Here is a 26,141-nt window from a genome sequence, read left to right as displayed (position 1 = left end):
ACTGACCATCCTCTGATCCGGGATATTAGGATGATGGTGAGGGATGCTGTGGCCTTTGAGGCTAAGCATGTATTCAGGGAGGCTAATGGGGCGGCTGACTGGGTAGCTGCATATGCAGCACACCATTCAGGATACGCCCTGTGGGCAGGAGAGCGGGAGTTGCCATCGGCACTACGCGAGATTTTGTATTTGGATGTTCTTGGGTGCATTCGGACACGTGTTGTTTGAAGCACCCGTTTTAAGCAAAAAAAAAAAAAAAGAAAAAAAAAATGTTGCATCCTTTCTAAAGTTAAGCCAATCTGGCGCAATGATTCGGCATTCTATTGCACCTACCCATACGGCGTTTTGTGATATTTTGTTCGCTGATTTTTTTTTAATCCACTCTTGCACGTGCAATTCTGCAGTAAACAAATAAAAAATTAAAAAAAATGCTTCCACTGCGCAGGAAGCAATTCCCGCAGAATAATCTACCGCGGTTGTACGCAATTACTGAAGTACCCTTATTCTTGATCAAATGGCTCAACCGTATCTTATAAGAGACCAGGGGATTCGGTGCTCCTGGTTCCTAAAGCTGCCTCTCCAAAACCCTAAGCTCCGTCGTTACTAGCCTTCGCCACCGAGAGCACGAGAGAGAAGAGAGAGAGGGAGAGCCACCTTTAGACCAAGATGGGGTAAGTCTTGCTGGAGACCCTAATTCTGAGTTCTATATATTTTCTCTAATTGCTTCCTGCTGCTTTCTTTAATTGCCCATTGTCCAGTTTTCGAGTCATGATTAATTCTTCTTGAATCCTGATTAATGGTTATCCATTTGAAGTTGAGGAGTTCTTGATTTAATTAGTGCTGAGGAGTTCTTGATTTAATTAGAGCTGCTTTATTCCTTTTACTGTGCCTGGTTCTGGATTTTAGAGGTTTTGGGGCGGAAGGTCTCGATGCATAGATGAAAACCGGATGTTTGCTTTGTTCTTGTAGAAAGGTTTGATTTTGTGTCACATTGTCAAGCGGAGGATCTAGACTTATAGTTGGAAACCCTGCTTACGTATTGTTTTTGCAGAATATGCACGATTCTTCATGTTTGTGCTTTGCGATTTTTCTTTGCGTTTAAGATTGCCCTTAAAGCAAGAAGAGAACATAAATGAATTAAAAGAAGAAGAGAGAGGGGGGAGGGAGACATTAACTTGAAACTCAACATTGAGAATATGCATTCATCTGAAATAGAAGAGATCATAGCAAATTGGCTGCTGCATCACCTTGGCAAGGCAGAGGTGGATGGGGTGCTATGGGAGATAGGCTGGATGTCATGAAGGTGGTGGAGGGAGGCAACTAGGTAGTCCCCTCCTCCTCCCCCCTCTCTTTGGTGGTGGAGTGGAGAGGGTTGAGGATTTTACAATGATATGTAATGGTGAAAGCTTGAGTGTGGGAAATGCGGGGTGCAGGATGTACATCATTGAAGGAGACAAGTGGGACAGTCGTGTGGGCTGCAATATAGTTGAGGCAGTCATCATAGGCATACTGGTGGAAGCGTTGATGGTGGGTGAGGATGTGCAGCTTGGCAAGATTGGTTTGTCAATTGTGGGTTGTGGCCTGTGGGGATTGAGGAAGGAGGGGGGTATGGATGGGAAGCTATCATTTGGAGAGCCTTCAGAAAGGAAAAGCAAGGGGACCTTTTTTCCTCCTCTGCAGCTAGTTCTTTCCCTCCTCCCCCCCACCCCCAACACCCAAACACACACACACACACACACAAACCCAAAAACAACCTTCCAGGAAAAATGTGGTGAGATTCCCTGTAATTTTACAGTTGTTAGGTTTATAATTCGCTAACAGCAAGATAATTCTGAAGTCATCTCATGTATATCTTAACTTAACTTTAGTTGATTCCTCCAAGAATTAGGTTTGTCTTGTCACTCGTAATGTTATTATATTTTTTCTCCATCTAGCCCTAGACATGTCTCTAATTTTTTCACTGATTAAAGTATGTTATGTTTCACCATGCGCTTCTATGCAACAGAAAGACTCGTGGTATGGGAGCTGCGCGCAAGCTCAAAACACATAGGAGGAAACAGAGGTGGGCGGACAAAGCATACAAGAAAAGCCATCTTGGAAATGAATGGAAGAAACCGTTCGCTGGTTCTTCCCATGCCAAGGGAATTGTCCTTGAGAAGATGTAGGGCTTTGCGGCACTCATATATTTATATCTATCTCTGTTGCATTTGCTTTTTCTTGTTTCAATCTTATACCTGCATAAACTTAATCATTAGACCTTTTCTCTCCCCAGAGGCATCGAAGCCAAGCAGCCGAACTCTGCCATCCGAAAGTGTGCTAGGGTTCAGCTGATTAAGAATGGGAAGAAGATTGCTGCCTTTGTTCCAAATGATGGTTGCTTAAACTTCATCGAGGAAAATGTGAGTTTCTTTTGCAACTTGTCTTAATTCCATTTAGCCAACAGTCTCTGTTATTGCATGAACAAATGCACAAATTTACATAGCTGCTCTTGACTAGGGTTTCTGAAGATGATGAGGACAAAGTACGACAGTCTTGTTTTTAGATATTCAGTATTGTCTTTTTTTACCCTTCAGGATTGCTATTGACGTGCTATATATTTTACAGGATGAAGTGTTGATTGCTGGATTTGGACGAAAGGGGCATGCCGTAGGAGATATTCCAGGAGTAAGGTTCAAGGTTGTCAAGGTTTCTGGTGTCTCTCTTCTGGCACTGTTCAAGGAAAAGAAAGAGAAGCCTCGATCTTAAATTTTGATTTTTCATAGTAAATTCAGTATGCAAGGAAATTGTCTTTTTGAGTCAAAATTGTTGTCGTTCTGTTTTTATTAATTTTTTCCTAGGACATGCATTTGAGAACCTTTATAGGGTCATATGCAGATTTCTTATTAATATAGTTTTTATTGTTTCTTTTTGTGCATTTGCAAACTGTATGGACCATTGCATTTATTTGGTACTCAAAACTCATTCGTCTTTTTTTTGTGTTTTGTATGTTTTTGTGTGCGTCATGGATATGATCCTTTATTGTCCACATCCATGGCAAAGCTACTCAAAGGCAGTAGAACAGCCATAGCGTCACATTTTGTATCAATGTCTTGTCCACATTTTTGTGAGGAGATTGGTGCTTTAAAACGAAATGATTGCTTCCCTTGTGGGTTGTATTTATGGAGCATATTTTTGCTTGCATTTGGATGACATTTGATGTGTGAATATTTATTTGAGCAACCATCAGGTTGATCTATTTGAATATAAATAATACCGTCACACCTGTGGATTTAGTATGCAGTTTATAGATTGATTCTTGCTTGCAATCTTGGTTTGAGGGTATTGGTTATCTGATCCCTGTTTGGCAGATAAGAAGCTCATTTTTTGATATTTTTATCCAACATCGGTATGGGTTGAAAAATAATTTTTGTTGATAACTTTCTCCAATACTTTGTTGCTTGGACTTAAAAAGAGGCTGGTGATGATGGTGTCTTCGTGCCAATTATCTTCTAAATTTGATTTGTTTTCTAAAATGATTTGAAATCTAAAATCTTGAAAAAGTTTATATTAAATCATGGAATTTATCTGAACGCGAATGGTTGTACTATTTATGACGGTTATGGTTGTTTCCAGGTTTTATCAGACTGATCTGTCCACCTAAATTACTTTTACGAGGGTTATCAGCCTACATCGTCATGGTTCTTGTGCCCTAATCAGTTTGAGCAAGTATTCTTCCATGGGGAAAAAGAAAATTCAAAATCCAGCACTAGTTAGCATTGTATGGTTGTTTGCGTCAGGTAAAAATTTCAATTTGTAGCCAATTTTAAACTATAAGATCGAGCGTTAGCCTGCCATCCATCAACATATAAGCCAGCAAAGCTCGTAATTTTCTTTGCTTTTAATTTGTTACAAATTAGCAAACTTCAAATTGACCTGCTATAAACTGGTAAAGAAACTTTGAACCACATGGAGTTGCCACCATAAACCTCGGAGAAACCAAAGGTCCGAGTAATTTTCTTCATGTATCTGTTGGAGGATCTTAGATGAATCCATGGATTCAAATTCCGGATATTTAAAATACTATTTTTTATTAAAGAAATAAAAAGGTAATGCTGCAATTCGTTCTTCGAAAAAGGATTCAGGGCATGAAGCCCCCCATAAAGCTCTAGAGTTGATGCATTAAAATGAGTCAACATTGGGTGCAATACCCTCTCTCATAGGATGAGCCAGCCGAAGTGCAGGTTGGCCAGCCTCGCCGCTGAAACTGTGGAGCTCCGCCCCGGGACTTTCCTTGCTTTCTTGACCCAGGATTAGATATTCAAATTGCTTGACGTTGTGAGATACCTACCCTGCTCCAAAGTCTCAAAGTTATTACTTTCTCTAGCTTCAAATCAATCCAAATCTCCCATCTTCACGCCAAAGGGCAGGAAGGAATCCCTACGCTTTAAGCAAGAAAGCCCCCTCCCATCCCCTTTTTAGATCATAAATAAAAATCTCCTATAGCCGGTGATGCCATACGTGACTTGCCTTGAGCTACATTCAAAGCGCAGCCAGGCCAAACCCGTTCCCAAAAGAAGCTCATGTTATTTTTTCCCCCATCCGCGAACGCCAAAACCGGAGGAAAGAGAAGAACCATGACATCCCTCGCACAGCCTAACATGGTGTACCCGCGGGCCATCACAGCCCAAAATGCTGGCAATTCCAAGGGCTCGTTCGTGCCGGTCATTGTCGCGCTGGCCGTGATCGCCGTTCTTTCGGCAATCGCTTGCATCGTCGGACAAGTCTGTGCCCGCCGTTACCTGCGGCCTAAGCCTCGAAGAGACCATGCCTTCCCCTCCGAAGGAGATGTGGAGAGCCAGTTCGCGACAAGCCTTCCGACGGCAAAGCCAGCTACGAGCGTTGGCGGAAAACATCATGAGACTGGCGGAAACAAAGGAGAAGCCAATCCTGGCGCCTAGTGATGGAACCATGGCTTCTCCAGGAATTTAAACCGGCCAAAAGCTCAGTTTATTCTCGTCACCTCCATTTCAGCAATTGAATCGTGCTTCTTTTATTTTTGTTTCCAGACTGTTCTCATGCTTGCTGTCTGATATTTCAAAAACATAGAAATCGAGACAAAAATAGTATTTGGTAATCCAGTTTTCATTTTCATCTTTTAAGAATAAGAAGGACTAATCCCCATTCTTTCTACCTTATATCCACCTTACCTCTCGAGAGCTGCAGACCCGTCCCCTTCTTAGTTTCTAAAAATTATGGAAACTAAAAAAATCTTATTTTCAAAAATTAGCAATGAATGCCTCGGGTTTGTCAAATGACACAATATACTAAGTGCAAAACCTAAAAAAGAGTTGAATATCTTTTTAAAAAGAATGCGCTATATAGAATGGAAAAGAAATTACTGCAATAGCAATAAAAGTACAGTAAAAATTCACCGATCATAAACAATAAAAGAAGATAGGTAGAGCATAGTGGATTAGTGGGCTCAGGTAATTGATGATCACCTCGAGGAAGGGCTTTTGAAAGAGCCCTTCTCATATGAGAGGTGTACAAAAGAGCAATACTCATCAAAGACCTCCACATTGCTGATGTGGAAGGCATTGCCATTATAGCTTATTCCATACATGTCTCTGTTAACCATATACCATTTTGTCATTCTGATTAACAATAAGATATTTTCTTAATGCAAAACGGAGTAACAATGCAATACAGCTCAGTGCTCTCCTTGAGTAGAGATTGCTGGGAGTGGTAATGGCATTTGGGGTAGGAAGTTTTCTTCACAACCTAAAATAGAATAGAACCAGTTGAAGCCATGTTCATTGGTTTTGGTATCTGAACCAATATTCTGGATTATATTCTTATGTCTGTTGATTATATTTCTTGATGATGCAATTTTGGTTGATGGTAACATAATTTCATGCTAAGGAACCCTCCCCCACCAAAATCCTTCTTTCCAGTACATGCATGTTGTGGCGGCAAGGTTGCACGTCAGTAAACAATGAAAAAGAAAAAGATCCCCATGCATGTCTTCAATATTTCATCGACATAATTAACTTAATTCATTAAAGGTAAATGTTAATGGATGATGAGTGACATGCATGATCCAAGGTCAATATGCTCCTGGATGCCAAAACTGAAACATCCAGAATTACTAGAGCTCCTCTAGCAGTGACATAGCATGCAATATTTTCATTGTGCCTGGTCCCAGAAGATCGAACAATATATCTGGTTGAAAAGAGAATGTTGTAAGAACTGCAACAACATTATAACAAAACCTTACATGCGCTGAAGTGCAGCCAATAATTTATCATCCATGGAGAACATAGGAGTGTCTTTCCACTGGAACATTCCTGGACCTATAAACAATATGAAGATGTCAGAAAATGAAAGGTAGAAAGCATGCAAGGTAGGGAGAAAAAGCAAAAAGAAATAGATTCTATCCCTAGTCAGAAATGAAGAAGCAAACAATGTCTACCTACACATAGTTAATGGAGGAAATTTTCTTCCTCGAGTTACCCCCCTTATCATGGCAGGCAATTTTGTTGGTACCATGTGAGGTGACATACAGTGTATCTCTGCTATATAAAAAATAGGATTTTTGAAATTTGGGAGTATTCCTTGCAAATTCCTCAAAAGTACCCTTCAACTTTTTCTAGATTACCTAAATAATCCTGCTTAGATGCAATTAGAAAATAAAATTGAAATCCTGGTTTTAGACAAATAAAGAACTTTTACCTGATTATAATCATAGCAATGAACAAACAAAAAAATCAAAAATCTTGGCTTCAAACCAAATAAAGAAAGAATAGAAATGACAATTAAAAGCACGCAAGGGAAAGGTCGCACCGAAAAAATTATGATAAAAATTAAACAAGAAAAAATTGAAAATACCAACCATAACAAATAAGGAAAAAGTAATAAAATATTTTCTTTTTGATAATACCATACCAAAAAAATTCTCTTTGTTATTCTCTCACTGCCATTTTGTGAAAATAAATAAATAAAAAGATAAATAATTTAAAATCTTGTTGCAAATAAATAGAGAAAATACCATATAAAACAACTGAGTACACAAAACATATAATAAAATTAGAATACCACGGATAAGAAAATATGTAATTATGATTTTCCTGAAGTGGATAACTATTAAATAATGTCCGAAAGTAAGAAAAAAAATCTAATTATTTTTTATTTCTTTCTGTTATATATACTAAATTTAAAGTTTCATATTATTGTTTCTCGAACATGTATTGCATGTGCTTAGGTGCTAGCGTGTGTTTGTATTTATGTAACACGTTGATCTAAAAAGCACAAATAGTAAATATGTAACTAATTACACACATTTCTAACAGCTAAACTCTGAATCTGACAGCATGAAAAGATAATTGTACTTTTGGGATAATCTAAAAAAAGGCTAATTCAAGCAATTATGAGAAAGCCTGAAAGGTTCCACGTACTCGTGATCCATTGCAAAATGGTCCTTGAGGAAACTCGGCGCATGTCCATAAAGAATAATAAAGGCATATTTTCTTGTATTTTCATTTAATGCCAACCCATTGCCTAAAAGCTCGAACATGCTCAAGCCTCTTACTCTGAGCATCTGTTCTTGTACTTGATGCTTTTAGACTCCTGTACAGATTTTTGTGGAGCTTCAGAAACTCTCTTTTATACTTCCACTTATCTATATACATATTCTGCTTTATCATACAATTAATTATCTCCAATACTCTCTCAAAATATCCCCCTTTAAGAAAATTCCAGAGCAAAAGCTCAAATAAGTCTCTGTCCACAACTAAAACTCCATCCTCCAGACGCCTCCTAATTTCTCCCCACAATATCGTAATTTCGCGATACATCTTTAACAAAGAATAACCATATACTAGATGACTGAACGTCTGCACTGTGGGTTGGATGTTTCTTTGCTTCATCCTTTTGAATGTCTTCAGAGCATCTTCTATCATTTTGGCCTTGCAAAAGAATTGAATTGAACTGTTAAATTCATAAATCAAGTGACATTTTGAGTATTCCTCCCTGAGTTCCCTGTCTAAATACTCAACCAAATGTGATTTCCCAACAGAAGATGCAGTTATTTTATCACAAGGATTGGCAGCACCATCTTCTGACACGCATTGAAATAAAGCTTGCTCGTCAGATATATTTACAAACAGACCCACTTTTCTCATCTGTTTTAGTAGCACTTTGGATTCTTCCAGCATATTTTCTCTGCAATATGATCTTAAAAGTGATATGTATGTCTTGGACCCTATCAGAATTCCAGCACCTTCCATGTTATCAAGAATGTCATGGGCAGTATCCAATAAGCCCAGCTGAATGCAAGCATCCATCACATCCAAGCACAAATTGGCTTCTTTTGAATCTACATCCTTCTGTATATTTATAAAAAAATTAGACAGCTTATCTACCTTTCTTTCTTTTACATAGCAATTTATAAGCTTTGCAAGAGCCCTCTTGCTGGGAACAAGCTTCCCATCTGTAAAGAGAACAAGCTTCGAGTAACTTTGTGCATCAACAACAAAATCATTTTGTATCTGATTGGGTTCAACCATAATTTTATATCCCATCCTTAGATTGTCTGACCCAATCTGGACCATACAATATGTTTGTGGTCCATTACTTTTCCCATATAACCCACAGGGGGACTGAAGAGATTTTGGGCGTTGATACAGGTCCAACATAAGCTCTGCAGCAGCATCAATATCATTATATTTAAAGTGCAAGCTCAAGAGACAATCATAAAACTGCCGAAAGTGGCGATTTAATATCACAGAAGAAACTCCATCGATGTGTTTTTTCAGTTTCCTTAACTCATCACGCTGTCCAATCATCTCATAAATCCGGGCCATGATAATAACGGTATTTGCATCAGCTACAACACCTACCCGTGGTATCAGTTCTATTATTTGTTGAGCCATTAAGGTAGATCCAAACTCTGCACATGAATTCAGGACAAGGTTGAAAATTGTAATATTAGGCTTTACTGCATTTGCATTTATGCTCTTAAACCTTTTTGCATCTGAAGTATGATCCAAAACAAACTCACAAATATCGATCAAGATGTCGCTTGCAAGATAGGACCCAGTTTGTGTCTTCACTAGGTGAAAAAACAAGGTGCACCATATATCTATAGGAGGAAGCTTGCCATTCCCCAACACGATCCTTAGAACTGTGGAGGCAGGAATTGGCATTTGAGCTCTTAGTAAGGTAAGAGCTAGTCTGGTTAAAGGGTCATAATGAAGAAGATTGGGCTTCTCATTTTGAACAACGAGCACCAAGTCATATGCTTTATGAAGCCAATGGCAGCTAGATGAGTAAGACAGTAAAATAATCATTTTGCTCACCAAGTGCTGCTCAGGAAAACCATACAGGCGTTCAAAGTTGCTGAATGCTTCCCATGCTTCATTTACACTATCATCCTTCAAGGCAATTTCAAGCTTCCTCAACAGGGTTGCACTAGAGGATCCTTCCCACAGGACTTCATATGGGGTTCTAGTACAAAGATGCTGAAGACTTGGATTATATTGCCTCCTGAAGCATAAAGCTGATGTGTGAAGCACGTTATACTTATTGAAGAATCCTCCAGCATGACTGACCTGAAAGTGAAGAAGATATATGACAAAATTTGTACCAAGGCATCATTCAAAAATAGTTACCATGACACCGGATGTGGGAAGAATCTTACACTCCCAACAACTTCAGCAGCAAAGCCTACCCATGAAAATCTATGGCCGAGTTGGTAAAGCTTAAAGAAGCCTCTCATCATGATAACGTCATCAGAACATTCTCATTCTAAGAAATCTTTACTCTAGGCAGCCAAGCTCCAAGAACAATCAATCCTAAAATCAGATATGTCGTGTTCCAGTTCGTACCATCCTATATCTTGCTGGCAAAGTTTTTGAGCTGAAATTTGCTGTAGGAATGTGACTGGTCAGTCAAAGAGAAGAGCATATTTCAAGTTACACTATAAATATTGGCAACTACATAAAGAAAATTGTCAGTAAGAACCAGTTAATTTTCTGCCATTATCAAACAATGGTACTGCAGAAGTTAATTCCACAACATGGCATGCACAAAGCCACAAAAAATAAATAGGTACACAGTATTGGAGTTGTTTACTCCTAAGCACAGTACAAAAAAAAAAAAGCCTTAACCCATCAATCAGATTCAATTATCTGGATCCTTCTTTACTGTTTCCCTGTCCAGGAACAATACCTCCATAAATAAGAACTGTTTCCAAATCAAGTTTCACCACCACCATCCAAATCTTGATTGGCCAGATGCTCCACTATTCTAACCCAAATTTTACATCAAAATTCTCTATTGATATCATTCTTAACATTCCTCTCAAATATTTAGTTTTAACCTACTCAATCCTATTTCTACCACACCCACCTTGACATCCACATCTCTATTAAACTTATCTTATAGTCATGAGGCATTTCTCATATTCCGACATATTGATTTTGTTTCCATGAGAAAGGAAAAGTCTTCCTTAACATCACATTAGCAAGTGGTACGACACAAGTCCGCCTTAAAATAAGTGCCTCTTTTCACCTTTTACCACCAATAGGAGAATCTTTAACACCCACATGGTTTGGGACTTTTTGCTCATTTTGGTGGGTCCAAAGCAGCAGCCTAGCAGGGATTTTGCAAGAGGGCAGAGCAACTATTATAGGGCTATATTGTTGCCCTGTCAAAGTAATTTTATTTTTTTTGTGTGGAGCAAGTATGACATATATCATCATACTTATAAAATTTCTTAGTATTGGCTGAAACCGATTTTTTCGGCTGAAATGAATTAGTTTTGGCTGCAGCTAAATCAAAACTAATGTAAGTTTCATGTTTTGATCGATTCCAGCTGAAACTGATCTGTTTCACATCAATTTCGGTGGTTTTGGCCAGTTTTGACAAAAACTGACTGCAATTAACCAAATATGATTTCCTTAACTTTTTTATTTTTATATGTACTATCATGTCGGAATCATTTATTTATTTATTTAATTACATAGGCTATATAGTATTAATTTACAATGGTTTTTCTTTCTTTTTGTTGAGTTAAAAGAGGGTATAGATGATAAATGTAATCCTTGAAGGCCAAGGACTTCAAAATAGTCCTTATTATAGTACTTTATACAGATTAATGTAAAAAGTAATATAAGACATTTCACAAGAATAAATATTTTCATAAAATAAATATGACATTTTACAACTACATGTATTTGATCAAAAAGCCACTTAAACCTCAAACTATGAGAAAGAAATGTTCGAATTCAATATATTTGTAGGTTCTACAAAAGGCTGAACAAAAAGATGCACTGAGCACTTAAAATCTTCAGAATTTGTTAAATATAATGAATTTTGAAATCAATAAGGTTTGTGACAGGTTACTTACATTGATTCACTCACAAGTTTCTAGACCCAAATGACAATTTCCCTGTACCTATCAAGAACATAGAGAATAAATTATTTATCATTCGCTCATTATTTTCCATTTATTTATCCGAGCAGAGAATGGAGAAGGGAAATATACGGAGTTCCCTGACGAATGAGAAACCGTTTCTCCCCATCCTCCATTGAATTTGGTCTATCTTTTGATTCTGGTCATTTTTTCTCCATCATACAAGACCCGTGCCACTTTCACCTGTAGTTGCAGCAGCCGTTTTGCTTTATTTTACGGAAGAAGGAGCGAAAGCCACTCGACTGTAAGGAGAGGAGCGAAAAGCCGCTTTTTCAAGCTTCCCATTTGCTGATCAAGTGAGTGAGGTCGAAAGACTTCCCAGGTCAGGGGGTTTTGAGAGGAACGACGAACTGGCGGAGCAGAATCCGCAACAGGTGCAGGCTGACTGGGAGAGGCAGACGACTGGGCGAACTGTTCTATCGCAGGAACATGTAGAATGCTCGGGTCCCCGCGGGAGTACGTCTGCAACGGAGCTGGGACATTTCCACGAGATCCTTGCCCCTTTGTCTTTGTCATCAGCGAAGGTAGCTCTCTCAGAAGTACTCATTTTTGATGCTTCAGCTTGAGAATTAGAATCGATGGGATCATTTCTTCCGGATAGGTCGGGTTCGGTACCATCTTTGCCAAGGACTTGTTCCCTAAAGAAGGAGGCGGGTGGGTTCGCCTAAGTAGTTATATCCCCCTGAAGGGGATATAACCTTAGGCTCATCCCCTTCGGTATAACACCTTCCGTGTTATACCTACGGGGCCCTCAGATTTGAAATCCTTCGGGTTTCTAATCTTCGGCTTCGGAAAATGAAACCCTCCGGGTTTCTTATCCCTCGTCCCTTATAACACTCCTACGTGAAAGTGGGAGCTCGATTCACACACGGAATGAACCTATGCGCTTTTTTGGTATAACAGGCAAAGGGCAGTTGAACCGGAGACGCGCCTTTTCCGCAATTAGCACAAAGGGAGCTCTCACATTCTGCTCTCTTCTTTTTCCACGCGGAAGTAAATATCCAATCAATATACGGAAATGGTAAGTGATCTCTCTGGCCGGATCAAAACAGAAAGAGTGTCTTTTATCACTATGAGCTTTCCGCTTTCACTAGACTGACTGGACTTGCTTGAAAGAACTAGCTCTACTTCCGGCTTTAAGGAGCTTGACTTTAAAGTAGTTTACTTAAAGACTTCAAATTTCCGAACGGTTTGAGTTACCACTTCCGCTAGCACCTGACTCGCCCGGCAATACTGACTTGAACCGGCTCCCGCTTTGATGGAGTTGTACTGGCTCTGGCACAGGTTCAGGTACTGGTGAAAGCTCTGTCTCTTTCCTCGGTTCTCGCTTGAAGGAGCGATTGACTAAAAAGCAAGAGCTAATTAATGATGCTCTTAACAGTACTAATTCACTGAAACTTAAGGACATCCCTTACTCCATTCCTCAAAGAAGGAATGGCGGGATGGTAGCTACAGTTGTTATAAGCTACAGCCGCTAAACAGCTACAGGACTTTGGGAGCGACTAGCTACTAGAGCGGATCGTTACCCCCCTTATGTCCCCCTCGGGGGATACCGTAAGAGCAGTAGAGCTTAGTTACCGTTTCGTTGTTTAAGCCTATTAGCTCGTGCATTCAAAGAGATGAACAAAATGAAGAAAGGAGATTGAGACCGCCCCGCCCACTTCTTGTGAAGCTAATGAATGCCGTCCTTCGTGACTGCAGGAAGTCGATGGTTGGATACACCAAGCAAGCCCCCAAAGCTAATGGTCTCCAACTCCGTCCTAGGCCTCCTTCTAGTCCGACTTCCCTAATGTTAGGTGGTAGCATGTCAGGCTCAGCTAAAGCCGCTCACACACAGCAACTCCAGCTGCAACCGCCAAAGCAAGAGGGTAGGGGTACGTTCAAAATTCTGCTACTCAAATGTACTCTTTAATGCTCCCGGTCTTTGTTCTTTAGCCGGCCGATCCATAGCCGTCGAAACAAGCAGCACGGGGATGGCGCAGGGCGAGTAATAAGCTCGATCTGGATCCGAAATGGACTATGGATCTCGATCTATTGGTCTATGCGGGATTCGCCCTCTTCTCCAGTTTCAGTTCTGGTTCGAACAGATCCCTTTCCGCCTTTGAATTAGCTACTACTACTACTGATGAATGCACCTTCGCTGCACTCGGCCGCTTTCAGGGGGAGTGGGGATGGCAGGGAAGGGCATATCTTTGCCGTGATCCCCACGTTCAACTGTTAATCCGTACCTATCCACCCGATGTGATAGAGCGATACTCTGTTCGATTCCCCTTTGATCCGATGCCTACTACCTAATAGAAAGGCAGCCAGCAGTCCATGGCTAGCTGATATATCACGGTTTCACCATCAGAGGGAGGAGATGGAAAGAAAGGAGTCGATCACCTAGCCGATCCCGAATAGCCCGATCTTTATTTCATTTCAACCGATCCGCCGGGTCATAACCTAAAATATATCAGCTAGTAGTCTCATTTTTTTTTAACAATGACCTATCATGTTCTTATTTTGACTATCCTATCAACCCGAAGAAGAGAGAGAAAAAAAGGAAGATCTCCTCGATGGTTTGAATACAAGAAGAGGCAGTTGTCCCGTCAGACCACCTAGCCTCATCCAGGTGCCGTTCCTATAACAGGAGGTGAAGCAGAGGGAGAGAAGCCCTCGTCCATCAATGCATGTGAGAGGTAAAGTTGAGTATTCATCAGAGGGTCAGGGAGGGCTTATTGATTCTCATTTATTTATTTATTACTTATTTTGTTTCATTTATATTTATTTATTATCTTAATTCTCTCTTTATTTATTTACTATTTATTTATGTATTTTTTTTTCTTTTCTTTTCTTTTCTCTTCTTTTTCTTTTCTTCTTTTTTTTCTTTTCTTTTCCGTCTCTCCTTCCCGAAGCTTCTCCCTGCTTCTTCTTTCTTCTCCTCCCTTCTCCTTTCTTCTCCTCTCTCCTTCACCCGTAACCCAAGGGAGGGGCGACCCCTCGTCGGAGTGCCCGGAAGGGGGCCGGCCCGAGGCCGGCAGCCGGCCGACTGCACCTGCGGCGGCCGCGGCCCGGCCTCCCTTCTTCTTCTTCTCCTTTTTCTTCTTTTCTTCTTCTTCTTCCTCTTCTTTCCTCTTTTTTTTTTTCCTAATTGATCTATCCTCCCGAGTGGATCGGGAGGAGGGAAGGCAGTAAAGAAAGGGGAATGGACGGATCTTACCTCGCTATTGAGAACAGGGGGCGCGGGTGGTAAAGTCCGGCGGAGGATACCGGAGATAGAACCCTGCATGAGCGAGGTCGGCGGCGAACATCAGGCCGCCGGAGTGCCCAGATCTGGCAACATCCCGGTCCAAGGGCAAGGAGAGAACAGGGAGGAGGGGGTTTCTGGAACGGATGAGCTATTGGGGGCTTTCATCGGCCCTGGGGAGAGACCGCAACAGCCAATGGGCCTGGCCCAACTGTGTGCGGGCCGGTCAATGGACCGGGCCCTCACAAGACGTCTCGGAGGGGAGATGAGACATCGATTGTAACCAGTTTTGATGAGACTTCCATCGATGGTGGGGAGGAGATAGAGAGGGCCAGTGGGGAGGATGATGCATGGGAGAGAGGAGGCTGAGGGAATGAGGAGAAGGGCGAGCGAGCTAGCGGAAATGGCTAGGAGGGTTGGTCGTCGTATTTTGGCATGGAGGAGCTCATCCAGGAGTTGACTGAGAGGAGGAAGACAACTGAAAGGGTATACATGGGTTCCATGGGGCAATCCTGAGGAAATCTGTACTTGTTGTTGGATGGGTTTACCCTTCTTAGATCTTGCACAGGAGACTGAATGCTTGGATTCTCGACATATTGGTTGGTGAAAATTAGCTCGATTAAAGTGATCTAATGCTGTTAAATTTCTTGAGTATTTTTTTGTTATTCTTTTATAGGGTGTGGGGGATTTATAATTTGCTCTATAGAGTATTTGGAAGGAAAAAAGATGGCCAACCAGCAGCAAATTTTGGCCTACGTTAAAATATGGCGGCCTAACAGCAGGTTCTGAGGCCTTCCTTCTACATGACTGGCATTTAGATAACGGCCGTTACGTAACAGTTGTCTGATTACATCGGTCGTTGCACAACAGAAAGAGTTGTTGTGCTATTTTACATTTCAGCTGTTCATTTCAATTAGATGGTATATAGATGTGTCTTTGTATAATATTATTTCTCGTTCTGAGAATAGACATGGACTTGCCACCGTCCTTAATTGAAATCATGGCATCTTTCCAATGCAATTATTAGAGAGAGAAGCCAAAATGGCTTAAAAAAATAGGGTTTATTAAATAAATTAATCACGTAAAACAATCTTGAAATTATGGAAGATTTTCAATTTTCTCCCTGGGGTCAAAAATTCTAAACATTTTGAGAGTTTTCAGTTCTCCCCTGAACTTCAATTTAGTACAATTAAGTTATCGAACTTCCAAAATTTTTCTATTCGGATCAGAAAAAGTGCCACGAATTTATCCTCCTCCCTTTTCTTCCCTTTTGCTGCTAGGATTCACTTTTCAACCCTATCACTTGTTCCGGCGACTAGAGACTGGCTTGCAAGGAGAGTAAGAAAGAGAGAGCAGAGTTGGAAGAGATGGCAACTAGAAAAGTTGGAGGGTCGTCGTGCAAGAGTTGGAAGACCATCTTACTTGCAGGGTTGACCATTGAAGAACACAATAGCTACTAACCCAGAGGAGAACAAAGAAGATGCTGAAGGAAAATAGGATATGGTTGTTTGTGTGTCAAGCTTAGCATGGATGGAGCCCTGTACCTGAGGCAAGTTGACCTTAAAACGTATAACTATAAGGAGCTGTCGTCAGCACTTGATGTTCAGCTGATTTACAATCTGTAACCTCTGGCTTTTTCCCCATCTCATGTTGATTTTTCCAGATGAATTTGACCTCAATGCTATTTTTTTGTTTTCTTTATCGAATATATCTATGGTTTTGATGTATGTTCCATGCTTCTCTTCAGAAACCCAATCAATTTATTCCTTTTTCAGCTTGGACTGAATAATAGATTTTGATGCATGATGGTTGAAAAAATGGTTATAAAATATGCCTAGAAGAAACTTTAGAGCACTTTTGACAATGCTGTAGCTTCTATGTTGCTTTTTCCCCTTTCTTTGAAAATATTTGTTGGTTTTATCTGAGCTAGTAGAATTGGGCTGCTTGTATAGTCTTGTTAGAATTGTCTATCTTACAGTCTTACCTTTTTTCCGGAATACATCTGCAGGAGTTTCGAAACACATCCTTCCATAATTTTTGAATACTGCAAAGCAATATTTAGGTAGAGCGCACTTATGTTACATTAGTTTTATTTACTTATTTCAGAAATGGAGATCAAGTTGGCAAACTCTGGCTTTTATTTGGAAAATTTTTCATCTCCTCATATTATTAGGAATATCTGAGAAAATATTTCGAAGAGAACATTACGTAATGACATGCTTTTGTGTTTGAAATTAGTGTAGAAGCAGTAACATGTGAAGCAAAAATATATGCAAAATTCTTATTTTTTCTCCACAATCCCCCTTTAATTGATATTTTCATAGCTTCTAATTTTGTGCTAGCATGAGGAGGAGTTTACTTGTTTTCGTGATTCGTGGCATTTCAGACCAATGGGGTTCTCATGAAATACCAAGCAGAGATGAATTATCTGAGATCCGATTGATGGATCTTCTGAATGGATATGAATATGTGCTCACTTGTGAAGACAAGGATGGAGATTGGATGGTTGTTGGTCACGTTCCATGGGAGTAAGTTCAATATCCACTAATTCTGATGTGAATGTTGTAGACGTAGTCAAGGAGGCATAGTCAAGAAGGAAAGACCACAAAGATGTATAATAGGCCTGCAACAATCAATAGATTAAAAGTAACATTTAATGCTAGATAATTTAGGCACATGTACACCAATAACCTAGTCCCTACATTCCAATCCTCTTATGTCCACTGCAGTTTGACTTCATTTTCTTCTGCAAGCTGTTTGCAAACAGACCAATAGGCAGTATCTTTGCCAAGATTAATTTTTTTCCCTTCATTTTGTTTTGGCATCATCAGATGGAACATGGATGGTAAATTTTATTATCATTCCACTTTTGGCACATTGCATGAGGACTCTTCTAGCCGCAGAGTTGAAGGTCAGTGCAATTGCAGAGTGGAGACTCATGTGATGAACTTCTAATGTTTCTAGTTGCTGTCTCTCCCTCCAACTTTTATCTCTCTTTCTGCTCGTCTCGCTGCCGTCGCTGGTTTCCGGTGGCTGGAAAGGAAGGGGGATGGAATTGAAAAGTGAAATTCTAGCAGTAAGAGGTTAAAATTTTTTTATACATATATCAGCAGGACTCAGGACTCCGGAGGAGAACGGATCGATAATTTTAGATGGCACGTGACAATCAAGACTACATGATTACAAGACAGTCATCAAATATTTATAATGGAATAAAAAATTTAAATGTGTCAGGAGTCAGGACGTACTTAATAATAATATAACTGAAACCTTTCTTTCAGCGGTCAAGAGAATCACGTGGTCCAGCACTACTCCAAACTCCCATGTCACCGTGCCAAGTCGGTGCCGCGGACAAATTAATTTCCCATCCACAGCGTGGCCGACAGGATTCCGCGAAACTTTCAACGCATACGGATTCTATGCAAGTTCAAGTCCCCACTACTCGAGCTTAGTTAAAGCAAGGAGCAGGGAACGCCAGCAACAAATTTGAGGTCCCTCTTCCTCAAATACCTTGGCACTCTTCCCCTCCATTCTTTGCCCCTTCTCCTAACAAACACCATGGACTTAGCCTCTGAAGAACTCCATATCCTCTTCTTCCCTCTCCTGGCCCCCGGCCACATGATCCCCATGGTCGACATGGCCAAACTATTCGCCGCTCGTGGCGTCAGGGCCACGGTCCTCACCACCCCGGCTAACGCCGCCGCCGTCCAGTCCACCATCAACCGCGCCGACGACTCCCTCCGCCACCGCATCACCGTCGCCCTCCTCCACTTCCCCTCCTCCGCTGCCGTTGACTGCGAAAACATGTCCTGCCTCCCGACACAGGTCGCCCGGCAGAACTTCCTCGGCTGCCTCGCTAGCCTACGCCAACCGTTCGACCAGGTTCTCGGGGAGATCCGCCCTGACTGCATCGTCGCCGATATGTTCTACCCGTGGACTCTCGGCCTCGCAAAGGAGCTCGGTATACCGCTACTCTTCTTCCATGGCATGAGCCTCCTTGCCCTCTCCGTCAACCATAGCGTGCACCGCCCAAAGACCCCTCTCGAGAGCCTGCCCGACGACCCCGAGACCGTCGTCGTCCTCGGCCTCCCGCGCCGCATCGAGTTGAAGAGGTCCCAGGTCCCAGATTTATCCAAAATCAGCTCCTTCTTGGGCGATTTCTTCCGTCAGCTGGGCGAGGCTGAGATGGGTTGCTCCGGCGTGCTGGTCAACAGTTTTTACGAGCTCGAGCCGGACTTCGCCGACCACTATAAGAAGGCCACCGGAAGGAAGACGTGGCCCGTTGGCCCGGTGTCGCTCTGCAACAAAGACTTGGACGAGAAGTCCAGCAGGGGGGACACGGCTTGCATCGACTCGGCCAACTGTTTGAGCTGGCTCGACGGCAAGCCCCCCAGCTCGGTATTGTACGTTTGCTTCGGAAGTTTGTTCCAGTTTTCTCCAGCCCAGCTTCGCGAAATGGCACTGGGTTTCGAGGACTCCAACACACCATTCATCTGGGTGGTGAGGAACAAAAGCTCGGAGTGGCTGCCGGAAGGGTATGAGGAGAGGGTGTTGGGAGGAGGGAAAGGGATGATTATAAGAGGGTGGGCGCCGCAGATACTTATATTGAACCATCCGGCGGTGGGAGGATTTTTGACGCACTGTGGCTGGAATTCTTGTCTGGAGGCGGTGACCTCCGGTCTGCCGATGGTCACTTGGCCGCTATTCGGCGACCAGTTCTTCAACGAGAGGCTAATTGTGGACGTACTGAAGGTGGGGATTGGTGTCGGAACCACCGAGTATGTGGTGGAAGAGGAGGAGGTTAGGGTGGTGAAGGGGGACGTTATAGGGTGGGTGGTGTCGAGGGTGATGGGTGGGGGGGAGGAGGCAGAGGGGATGAGAAAGAGGGCGAGGGAGCTCGGGGTGATGGCGACGAAGGCGGTGGAGCTGGGTGGATCTTCTTATGTCGCCATGGGAGAACTCATCAAGGAACTGAATGAGGCCAAAGCAGCAAGAGAGAAGAGCTAACAAGAAATCCTGGTAATCTTGGCTTCTGTCCTGCTTAATTTGGGGTCGTTTATGTTTTGCACCTCGATTAGGATTGTTTTCTAGTTCAATGATGGCACATTCTGTTTAATAATTCTTGGGGCAGTGTCGTTTATACTGCCTTCAGCTTAACGTGATATAATTTGGCTGTCTTTTGCTTCGTCCACGGGACGGTGAAAGAGAGATGTTTGGTGGTCTGTAGAACTAGGAGGGAAAATATTTTGTATGGTGTGACATTTTATTTTTGTTTGGGCCTCATGCACTGGCCGGTGAAAGGGATGCGTTTGGGACATTTCGATTTTGGGCTCAGGAGAGCTGCATGAACGGATCTTCGATATGCATGGCGAGTGCTACAGGCCAGTTCGATTATCCTAAAGGGTGACTCGGCCATGGTTATCAGTTGAATTCAGAGGATCCGAGCACAAAAAAAAGAGATGCGTTTGGTAGTTTGAAGCTTTGGAAATGGAATAACCAAAACCACACTACTCATGACATTGGAGGGTCATGGACAAGGCGACTCATCAGACTACTCTTGTGAGGTGGCTCGTCAATTGTCAACCTCAAATGTCTTCAGGCTCTAGAGCTGAACCGGATCTTGGATCTAAACTCTATTTTTTTTTTTACATGCATACCCTCTAAAATATATAGAATTATATTAATATTTTATAAAATTTCTATTTTCATACATACCCTCATAAAATATTTATTATATATATTTATATTTAATATATACACCCATACTATCTAATGTCGTTAAAAAATAAACGATTTATATTTGAAATGACTAAAATACCCTTGCAGATAGACATGCTAAAAAAAATTTATAAAGATACACGTGCGAATAGCAACTTTGCAAGGATATTCATGAATTACGCATATTTATAAGAGTATACACTACAAAAAATTCAATAAAAAATAATCAAAATTTAGTAAAGATAATTCAGTTGTCCTTAATAAAAAAAATATGGTAAAAAAGATTAATATTATCCTGTCACATGATTTCATATTAATATCAACTCTTATCAAGTGAATCATGTTGCTTTTATAAAATTTTTGCCTCAAAAACAAACAACAATTTGACATTTACAAGTCAGTAAAAAATATTTTACTAATCTAAGCATCTATGATTAATTTAAATTTGATATGCTTTAATCTTTTAAAAATAATGAAAAATATATATATCTCATAGATTCAATAATGATAATTGTATCAAAATCAAATGAAGAATAGTTTTACCAAAATGATCGCCTATAATATTCCAACTTGAATGAGTCATGATCTTAAAAAAAATTGACAATGTGACTCAAATTTTTTTTTTTGACTTGTCAATCCAACTGAATCATAAAAGATTTAGCAAGTTCCAACCGAGTTTTAATTTTTGTTAATAGATTTTTTTAAACATATACCCTCCTAAATATGAAAAATTATATGAGTATTCACATAAAGTTGCTATTTGTGTAAATATTCTTATATTTTTTTTTGCATATTTATTCATAAAGGTATTTCAGTTATTTTAGTTTTAAACTGTTTATTTTTTAACAATGGTCTTGTTCTGGGTTAAGCTAGGAGTTGAGCTGTCTTCAAGTTCAATAAAGAAGTCAGAAGAACTCAATCAAAGGGGGAAAGTCATTTAATCTAAGGTTGTACAAGGCCCCTAGTTAGTGGTAGGTGATTTCAACACTATGAAAGAGGTATGTCAAAATATGGTGGGAGAGACCTCTATGTTCCTCAGCTTAAATCATTCAATGATTGTTTACGGATACATAATATATATATATATATATATATATATATATATATATATATATATAATGATTTTATAAAAATATTTATATAATTTATATATTTAAGAAGGTATATATATATAAAAAGGTGTGTTTATATATATATATATATATATATATATATATATATATATATATATATATATATATATATATATATATATAATATTTTCAATCAAGCTTTCGGCTCAATGTTTATAAAATTTAATATTTTTTATGCTTAAAACCTGAGCATGATCAGCTTTATGTGGCCCGTGGCCCCACGATGCAGAAGGCCCGATCATGACAACTTTGTGCGGCCCGTGACTTCAGCACCAGGATAAAAGTGACAACGAACATATGCGGTATGCCCCCTAATTTATAGTACATTTGGAAAATAAGAACTGATTTTATTTTTAATGGCAAGAAAAGCTTTCCCAAAGCGATGGCAACTAACGCACCGAGTCATCTCATGAAAAACGGTAGGAGGGCCTGGAATACAACCATCTAAATCAAAGATCCATGTCCCCCATGGCCCAAAATTGCACGTAAGAAGTCACAGCAACCGTCATATATTTATACAAAAAAAATTTCATAAACATACAAGACATCTCAACATAATATATATATAAATAACAAAATAAAATTAAATAATTAATATTTAAATTTTAATTTAAATAACAAAATTAAAGCCTTACAAAGCCAATAATATTTCAAAATCTTGCATCAACTCTAAAATAAAATATAATCTAAATAAAGATATCAAAATTTTGTCTTTAATCACTCTTCTAGAATAAATTTTCGAGTCAAACTAATTCTTCGGATCTGTAAAAAAAAATAAAAAGTCGTATAATGAGCTAGATAGTCCAGAAAATAATGAATATCTTAACTAGATAATTCATATAATAACATATGATATAATAGTAAAATATAAATTACCACGAATCAGTATAAAGGCATAACTAATTCTGTTTCAAGATACAAATCTATTTAGATCCATATCTTTCAAATATTCAAATACATAATCATAATTCCGATTCAAAATAAATCATATTCAACTCAACAACCTTTAATTATGGCCACCCTTATATCCTGTAGCTAGGCCAGAAATAGAACCGCATTTATACCATACGGAGTGGGCCAAAATACCATGTAACAGGGCTAGAAGTAGAATCAATGAGCTCAATAATAATCAAAGTGCTAATAGTCAAAGTTATTTTTACAAATGATATATATATAATAATAATCTAATTAAAATATGTATATACGATATAAGATCAGTAAATAATATATCTTTTTTTTGGTAAGTTGGATACATCATACCCTTCTAGTATGAATACATGAAAGAAAATCAAAAAAAAAAGAAGGTAATGAAAAAGGGGTGGAGCAGACTCATAGCTCTTACAAATTCAACTGTCGGAGTACTCGTAACAAATGAGGCGATCCAGTCAGCTGCATTGTTCGTCTCACAATAAGCATAAGTAACTTAGAAGGCCACACAATTCCTCAAATGATTTCTAATGTCCTGTAGCAGCGGATGCTCATTCCGTACTCCCATGTGGTCCCAAATCCACCTGATCACAATAGCCGAGTTACTTTTCAAATAGATGCGCTCAATCCCAATCTGACTCATACATAAGTAATTTCTTTCTAAGCAACTCTAAGCTCAGCTCTAGAAGTAGAGATATCATAAAGTCGACTCCCCTCCGCTGTGATTGATAGTTCGAAAAATATTACTTCAAATTACATATCTATTTTTCATTCAAATCGCCATCTCGTAAAATTCATAAATCATATATAAATTGATTAACAATTACTTTGATGTAAAAATAATATTATATAAATAAAAAATATAGAAAAGGAAGATCATTACTTACCTGTACCAATAACGAGCGGACAATCCAACTAATTCTGAAATTCTCCTTCAAACCTGATATCCAAAATTGCATTATTATTTTATTAAAATTTAATCATGATTAATTTAAGAATAAAAATTCTACATTCTGATATTCTTATAGGGCTGACTAAGCAGAAATGTCCGACATTCCGGTTACTTCGATCAAAGCAAAATTTATTTAATCATGCTCAGATTAGGGTATAAGTGATTTAATAGAGATCAAGGATGATCAATTCTAATAATATTCGTGAAAGATCCGGTGGAGGCTGGCACGCTGCCCCCACCTTATTACTTTAGATAAGGTTGGGAGCTGTTAGATTTTGATGCACGACGGTTGAAAAAATGGTTATAAACATATTTGCTGCACGGGGTGCATTCCTTAATGCTCTAATATGCCTAGAAGAAACTTTAGAGCACTTTTGACAATATGGTAGTTTCTATGTTGCATTTTTCCCTTTCTTTGAAAATTTTTGTTGGTTTTATCTGAACTAGTAGAATTGGGCTACTTGTATAGTCTTGTTAGAATTGTCTATAAAATTAGGCTACTTGTATAGCCTTGTTAGAATTGTCAATTTTACAGTCTTACCCTTTTTTCGGGCATACATCTACAGGAGTTTAGAAACACATCCTTCCATAATTTTGAATACTGCAAAGCAATATTTAGGTAGAGCACACCTATGTTACATTAGTTTTATCTACTTATTTCAGAAATGGAGATCAAGTTGGCAAATTCTGGCTTTTATTTGGGATATTTTTCATCTTCTCATATTATTAGGAATATCTGAGAAAATATTTCGAAGAGAACATTACGAAATGACATGCTTTTGTGTTTGAAATTAGTATGGAAGAAGTATCATGTGAAGCAAAAATAGATGCAAAATTCTTATTTTTTCTCTGCAGTCCCCCTTTAGTTGATATTTTCATAGTTTCAAATTTTGTGCTAGCATAAGGAGGAGTTTACTTGTTTTCGTGAGTTGTGGCATTTCAGACCAATGGGGTTCTCATAAAATACCGGGCAGAGATGAATTATCTGAGATCCGATTGATGGATCTTCTGAATGGATATGAATATGTGCTCAGTTGTGAAGACAAGGATGGAGATTGGATGGTTGTTGGTCACGTTCCATGGGAGTAGGTTCAATAAGCACTAATTCTCATGTGAATGTTGTAAACTTAGTCAAGGAGGTATAGTCAAGATTCTTTTTGGACTGCTACGACTCAGTGGTGACTGTCAGTCATATTCTGTTTGAGTGCCCACGGGCAGCCCAGGTTCGGAGGAGGGCTTCGTTCCCCATTCCGGATTCTGGTTTTGCGACAGGGAACTTTCTCCGACAGGTGAGGTCCACAGTACGATCACTGGGCACAGTTAGATGGGGTATTGCTGCTGTCTACTTGGCTTATCATATTTGGCTGGACAGGAACACCAGGGTCTTTGAGGGTAAGAGGGCCCCCCTGAGGGTTGTTGTTCAGTGAGCTCTCCATCAGGCAATTGAGGTCATTGAGTCGATTGAGCTGGATTCATTGGTGATGGCTAGGGACATCTAAAACCCCTCCTCCACTACTATAACGCCCAGGTTTGTTCTTGTCTCTTGGGAGCTCCCATCCCCTGGCCATCTTAAAGTGAATTTTGATGGGAGCATGCCCGCCAGTGGAGAGTGGGCAGATGTGGCATTTGTGATTAGAGATCATGGTGCCAGGCTGCTTGTGGCGGGGGGTTGTCGGTCCAGCGAGGCCTCAGCACTTGGGGCGGAGATCAGAACTACATGGGAGGGGCTATCCTATGCGAGACATGTGTTGGAGGCTGACAAGATCATACTGGAGAGGGACTCTGTTGTCTTGATTGATCGCCTCCAGGCAGAGAGACAAGAGGAGGTGGAGCACCCGCTTCTGTATAACATGCGTTGGATGCTATGGAAGTGTCGGGCTATCCAGGTTAAACACGTCCTTCGGGAGGCAAACCAAACGGCTGATTAGGTCACCTCTTTCGCTGCCCAGCATTCCGAAAAGTTTTTATGGTCTCAGTAGTTCTCAATTCCTTTTAATCTTTGTAGTCTTCTTGATAGTGATGTAGCTGGTTGTGCCCATGTGAGAGCAGTTTGAGCAGCCCATCCATAAAATAAATAAATAAATAAATAAAGAGGAAGAAAGACCACAAAGATGTAGAATAGGCTTGTAACAATCAATAGATTAAAAGTAACATTTAATGCTGGATAATTTAGGCACATTTATGCTAATAACCTAGTCCCTACACTCCAATCCTCTTATGTTCACTGCAGTTTGACTTCATTTTCATCTGCAAGCTGTTTGCAAACAGACAAATAGGCAGTATCTTTGCCTAGCTTAATTTTTTTTTTCTTCATTTTGTTTTAGCATCATCAAATGTAACATGGATGGTAAATTTTATTGTCATTCCACTTTTGGCATGTTGCACGAGGACTCTTCAATCTGCAGAGTTGGAAGGTAATTGCACTCGCAGAGTGGAGACTCGCGTGATGAACTTCAAACGCTCCTAGTTGCAATCTCTTCCTGCAGAGTTGAAGTCTTCTTTCTCTTTTTCACTCTTTCTGCTCGCCTCGCAGCCGTCGCCGGTTTCAATCGCGGGAAGAGGAGAGATGGAATTGAAAAGTGAAATCCTAGCAGCAGGAGAACATATCTGACAACTTTTAGACGGCATGCGACAACCAAGCCTACATGATTACAAGACATTCATCAAATATTTATTTTAGTTAATAATATAACTGAAACCTATCTTTGAGCTATTACTGGTTAAGAGAAGCAA

General features: G+C 40.0%; 3 protein-coding genes across 5 annotated transcripts; 2 read left to right on the top strand and 1 right to left on the bottom strand.

Annotated features, from left to right (window-relative positions):
* Positions 1-518: 518 nt before the first annotated feature.
* LOC103715008 (40S ribosomal protein S23-like) lies at positions 519-3,110 on the top strand. Its single transcript, XM_008802508.4, has 4 exons — positions 519-671; positions 2,006-2,161; positions 2,273-2,399; positions 2,605-3,110. The coding sequence occupies exons 1-4, from the start codon at positions 667-669 to the stop codon at positions 2,743-2,745; spliced, it is 429 nt and encodes a 142-aa protein (XP_008800730.1). The 5' UTR covers positions 519-666; the 3' UTR covers positions 2,746-3,110.
* Positions 3,111-6,002: 2,892 nt separating this feature from the next.
* On the bottom strand, positions 6,003-15,269 carry LOC103715009 (pentatricopeptide repeat-containing protein At4g17616). 3 transcript variants are annotated; one of them, XM_026807662.2, is made up of 4 exons: positions 14,652-15,269; positions 9,677-9,894; positions 7,434-9,587; positions 6,012-6,332 (listed from the first exon to the last, which is right to left on the bottom strand). In XM_026807662.2, exons 2-3 carry the CDS (start codon positions 9,755-9,757, stop codon positions 7,515-7,517), a joined length of 2,154 nt encoding a protein of 717 aa, XP_026663463.2. In that variant the 5' UTR covers positions 9,758-9,894; positions 14,652-15,269; the 3' UTR covers positions 6,012-6,332; positions 7,434-7,514. The 3 variants fall into 3 exon arrangements, with proteins under 3 accessions (XP_026663464.2, XP_026663463.2, XP_008800731.2); XM_008802509.4 differs by having other exon boundaries at positions 9,677-9,904; positions 14,652-15,268; XM_026807663.2 differs by lacking the exon at positions 14,652-15,269 and having other exon boundaries at positions 6,003-6,332; positions 7,434-9,582; positions 9,677-9,904.
* Positions 15,270-18,122: 2,853 nt separating this feature from the next.
* LOC103715011 (scopoletin glucosyltransferase-like) lies at positions 18,123-19,995 on the top strand. The gene has a single exon (XM_008802511.4). The coding sequence runs from the start codon at positions 18,237-18,239 to the stop codon at positions 19,683-19,685; it is 1,449 nt and encodes a 482-aa protein (XP_008800733.2). The 5' UTR covers positions 18,123-18,236; the 3' UTR covers positions 19,686-19,995.
* Positions 19,996-26,141: the final 6,146 nt, after the last annotated feature.

Source organism: Phoenix dactylifera, chromosome 11 (assembly GCF_009389715.1).
Source record: "Phoenix dactylifera cultivar Barhee BC4 chromosome 11, palm_55x_up_171113_PBpolish2nd_filt_p, whole genome shotgun sequence".
Classification (NCBI taxonomy): Eukaryota; Viridiplantae; Streptophyta; class Magnoliopsida; order Arecales; family Arecaceae; genus Phoenix; species Phoenix dactylifera.
Note: the sequence above shows the minus strand (reverse complement) of the source record. Positions and strands in the feature narration are given on the sequence as shown.

What these genes read in the sequence shown, in the direction of transcription:
- LOC103715008 (XM_008802508.4), top strand. An exon ending in GGAATTGTCCTTGAGAAGAT is followed by an intron (nt 2,162 to 2,272) that starts GTAGGGCTTTGC and finishes TTCTCTCCCCAG; the next exon opens with AGGCATCGAAGCCAAGCAGC. An exon ending in TAAACTTCATCGAGGAAAAT is followed by an intron (nt 2,400 to 2,604) that starts GTGAGTTTCTTT and finishes TATATTTTACAG; the next exon opens with GATGAAGTGTTGATTGCTGG.
- LOC103715009 (XM_026807662.2), bottom strand. Translation starts at nt 9,757, where the DNA reads ATGATGAGAGGCTTCTTTAAGCTTTACCAACTCGGCCATAGATTTTCA. An exon ending in CTGCTGAAGTTGTTGGGAGT is followed by an intron (nt 9,588 to 9,676) that starts GTAAGATTCTTC and finishes CTTCACTTTCAG; the next exon opens with GTCAGTCATGCTGGAGGATT.
- LOC103715011 (XM_008802511.4), top strand. Translation starts at nt 18,237, where the DNA reads ATGGACTTAGCCTCTGAAGAACTCCATATCCTCTTCTTCCCTCTCCTG.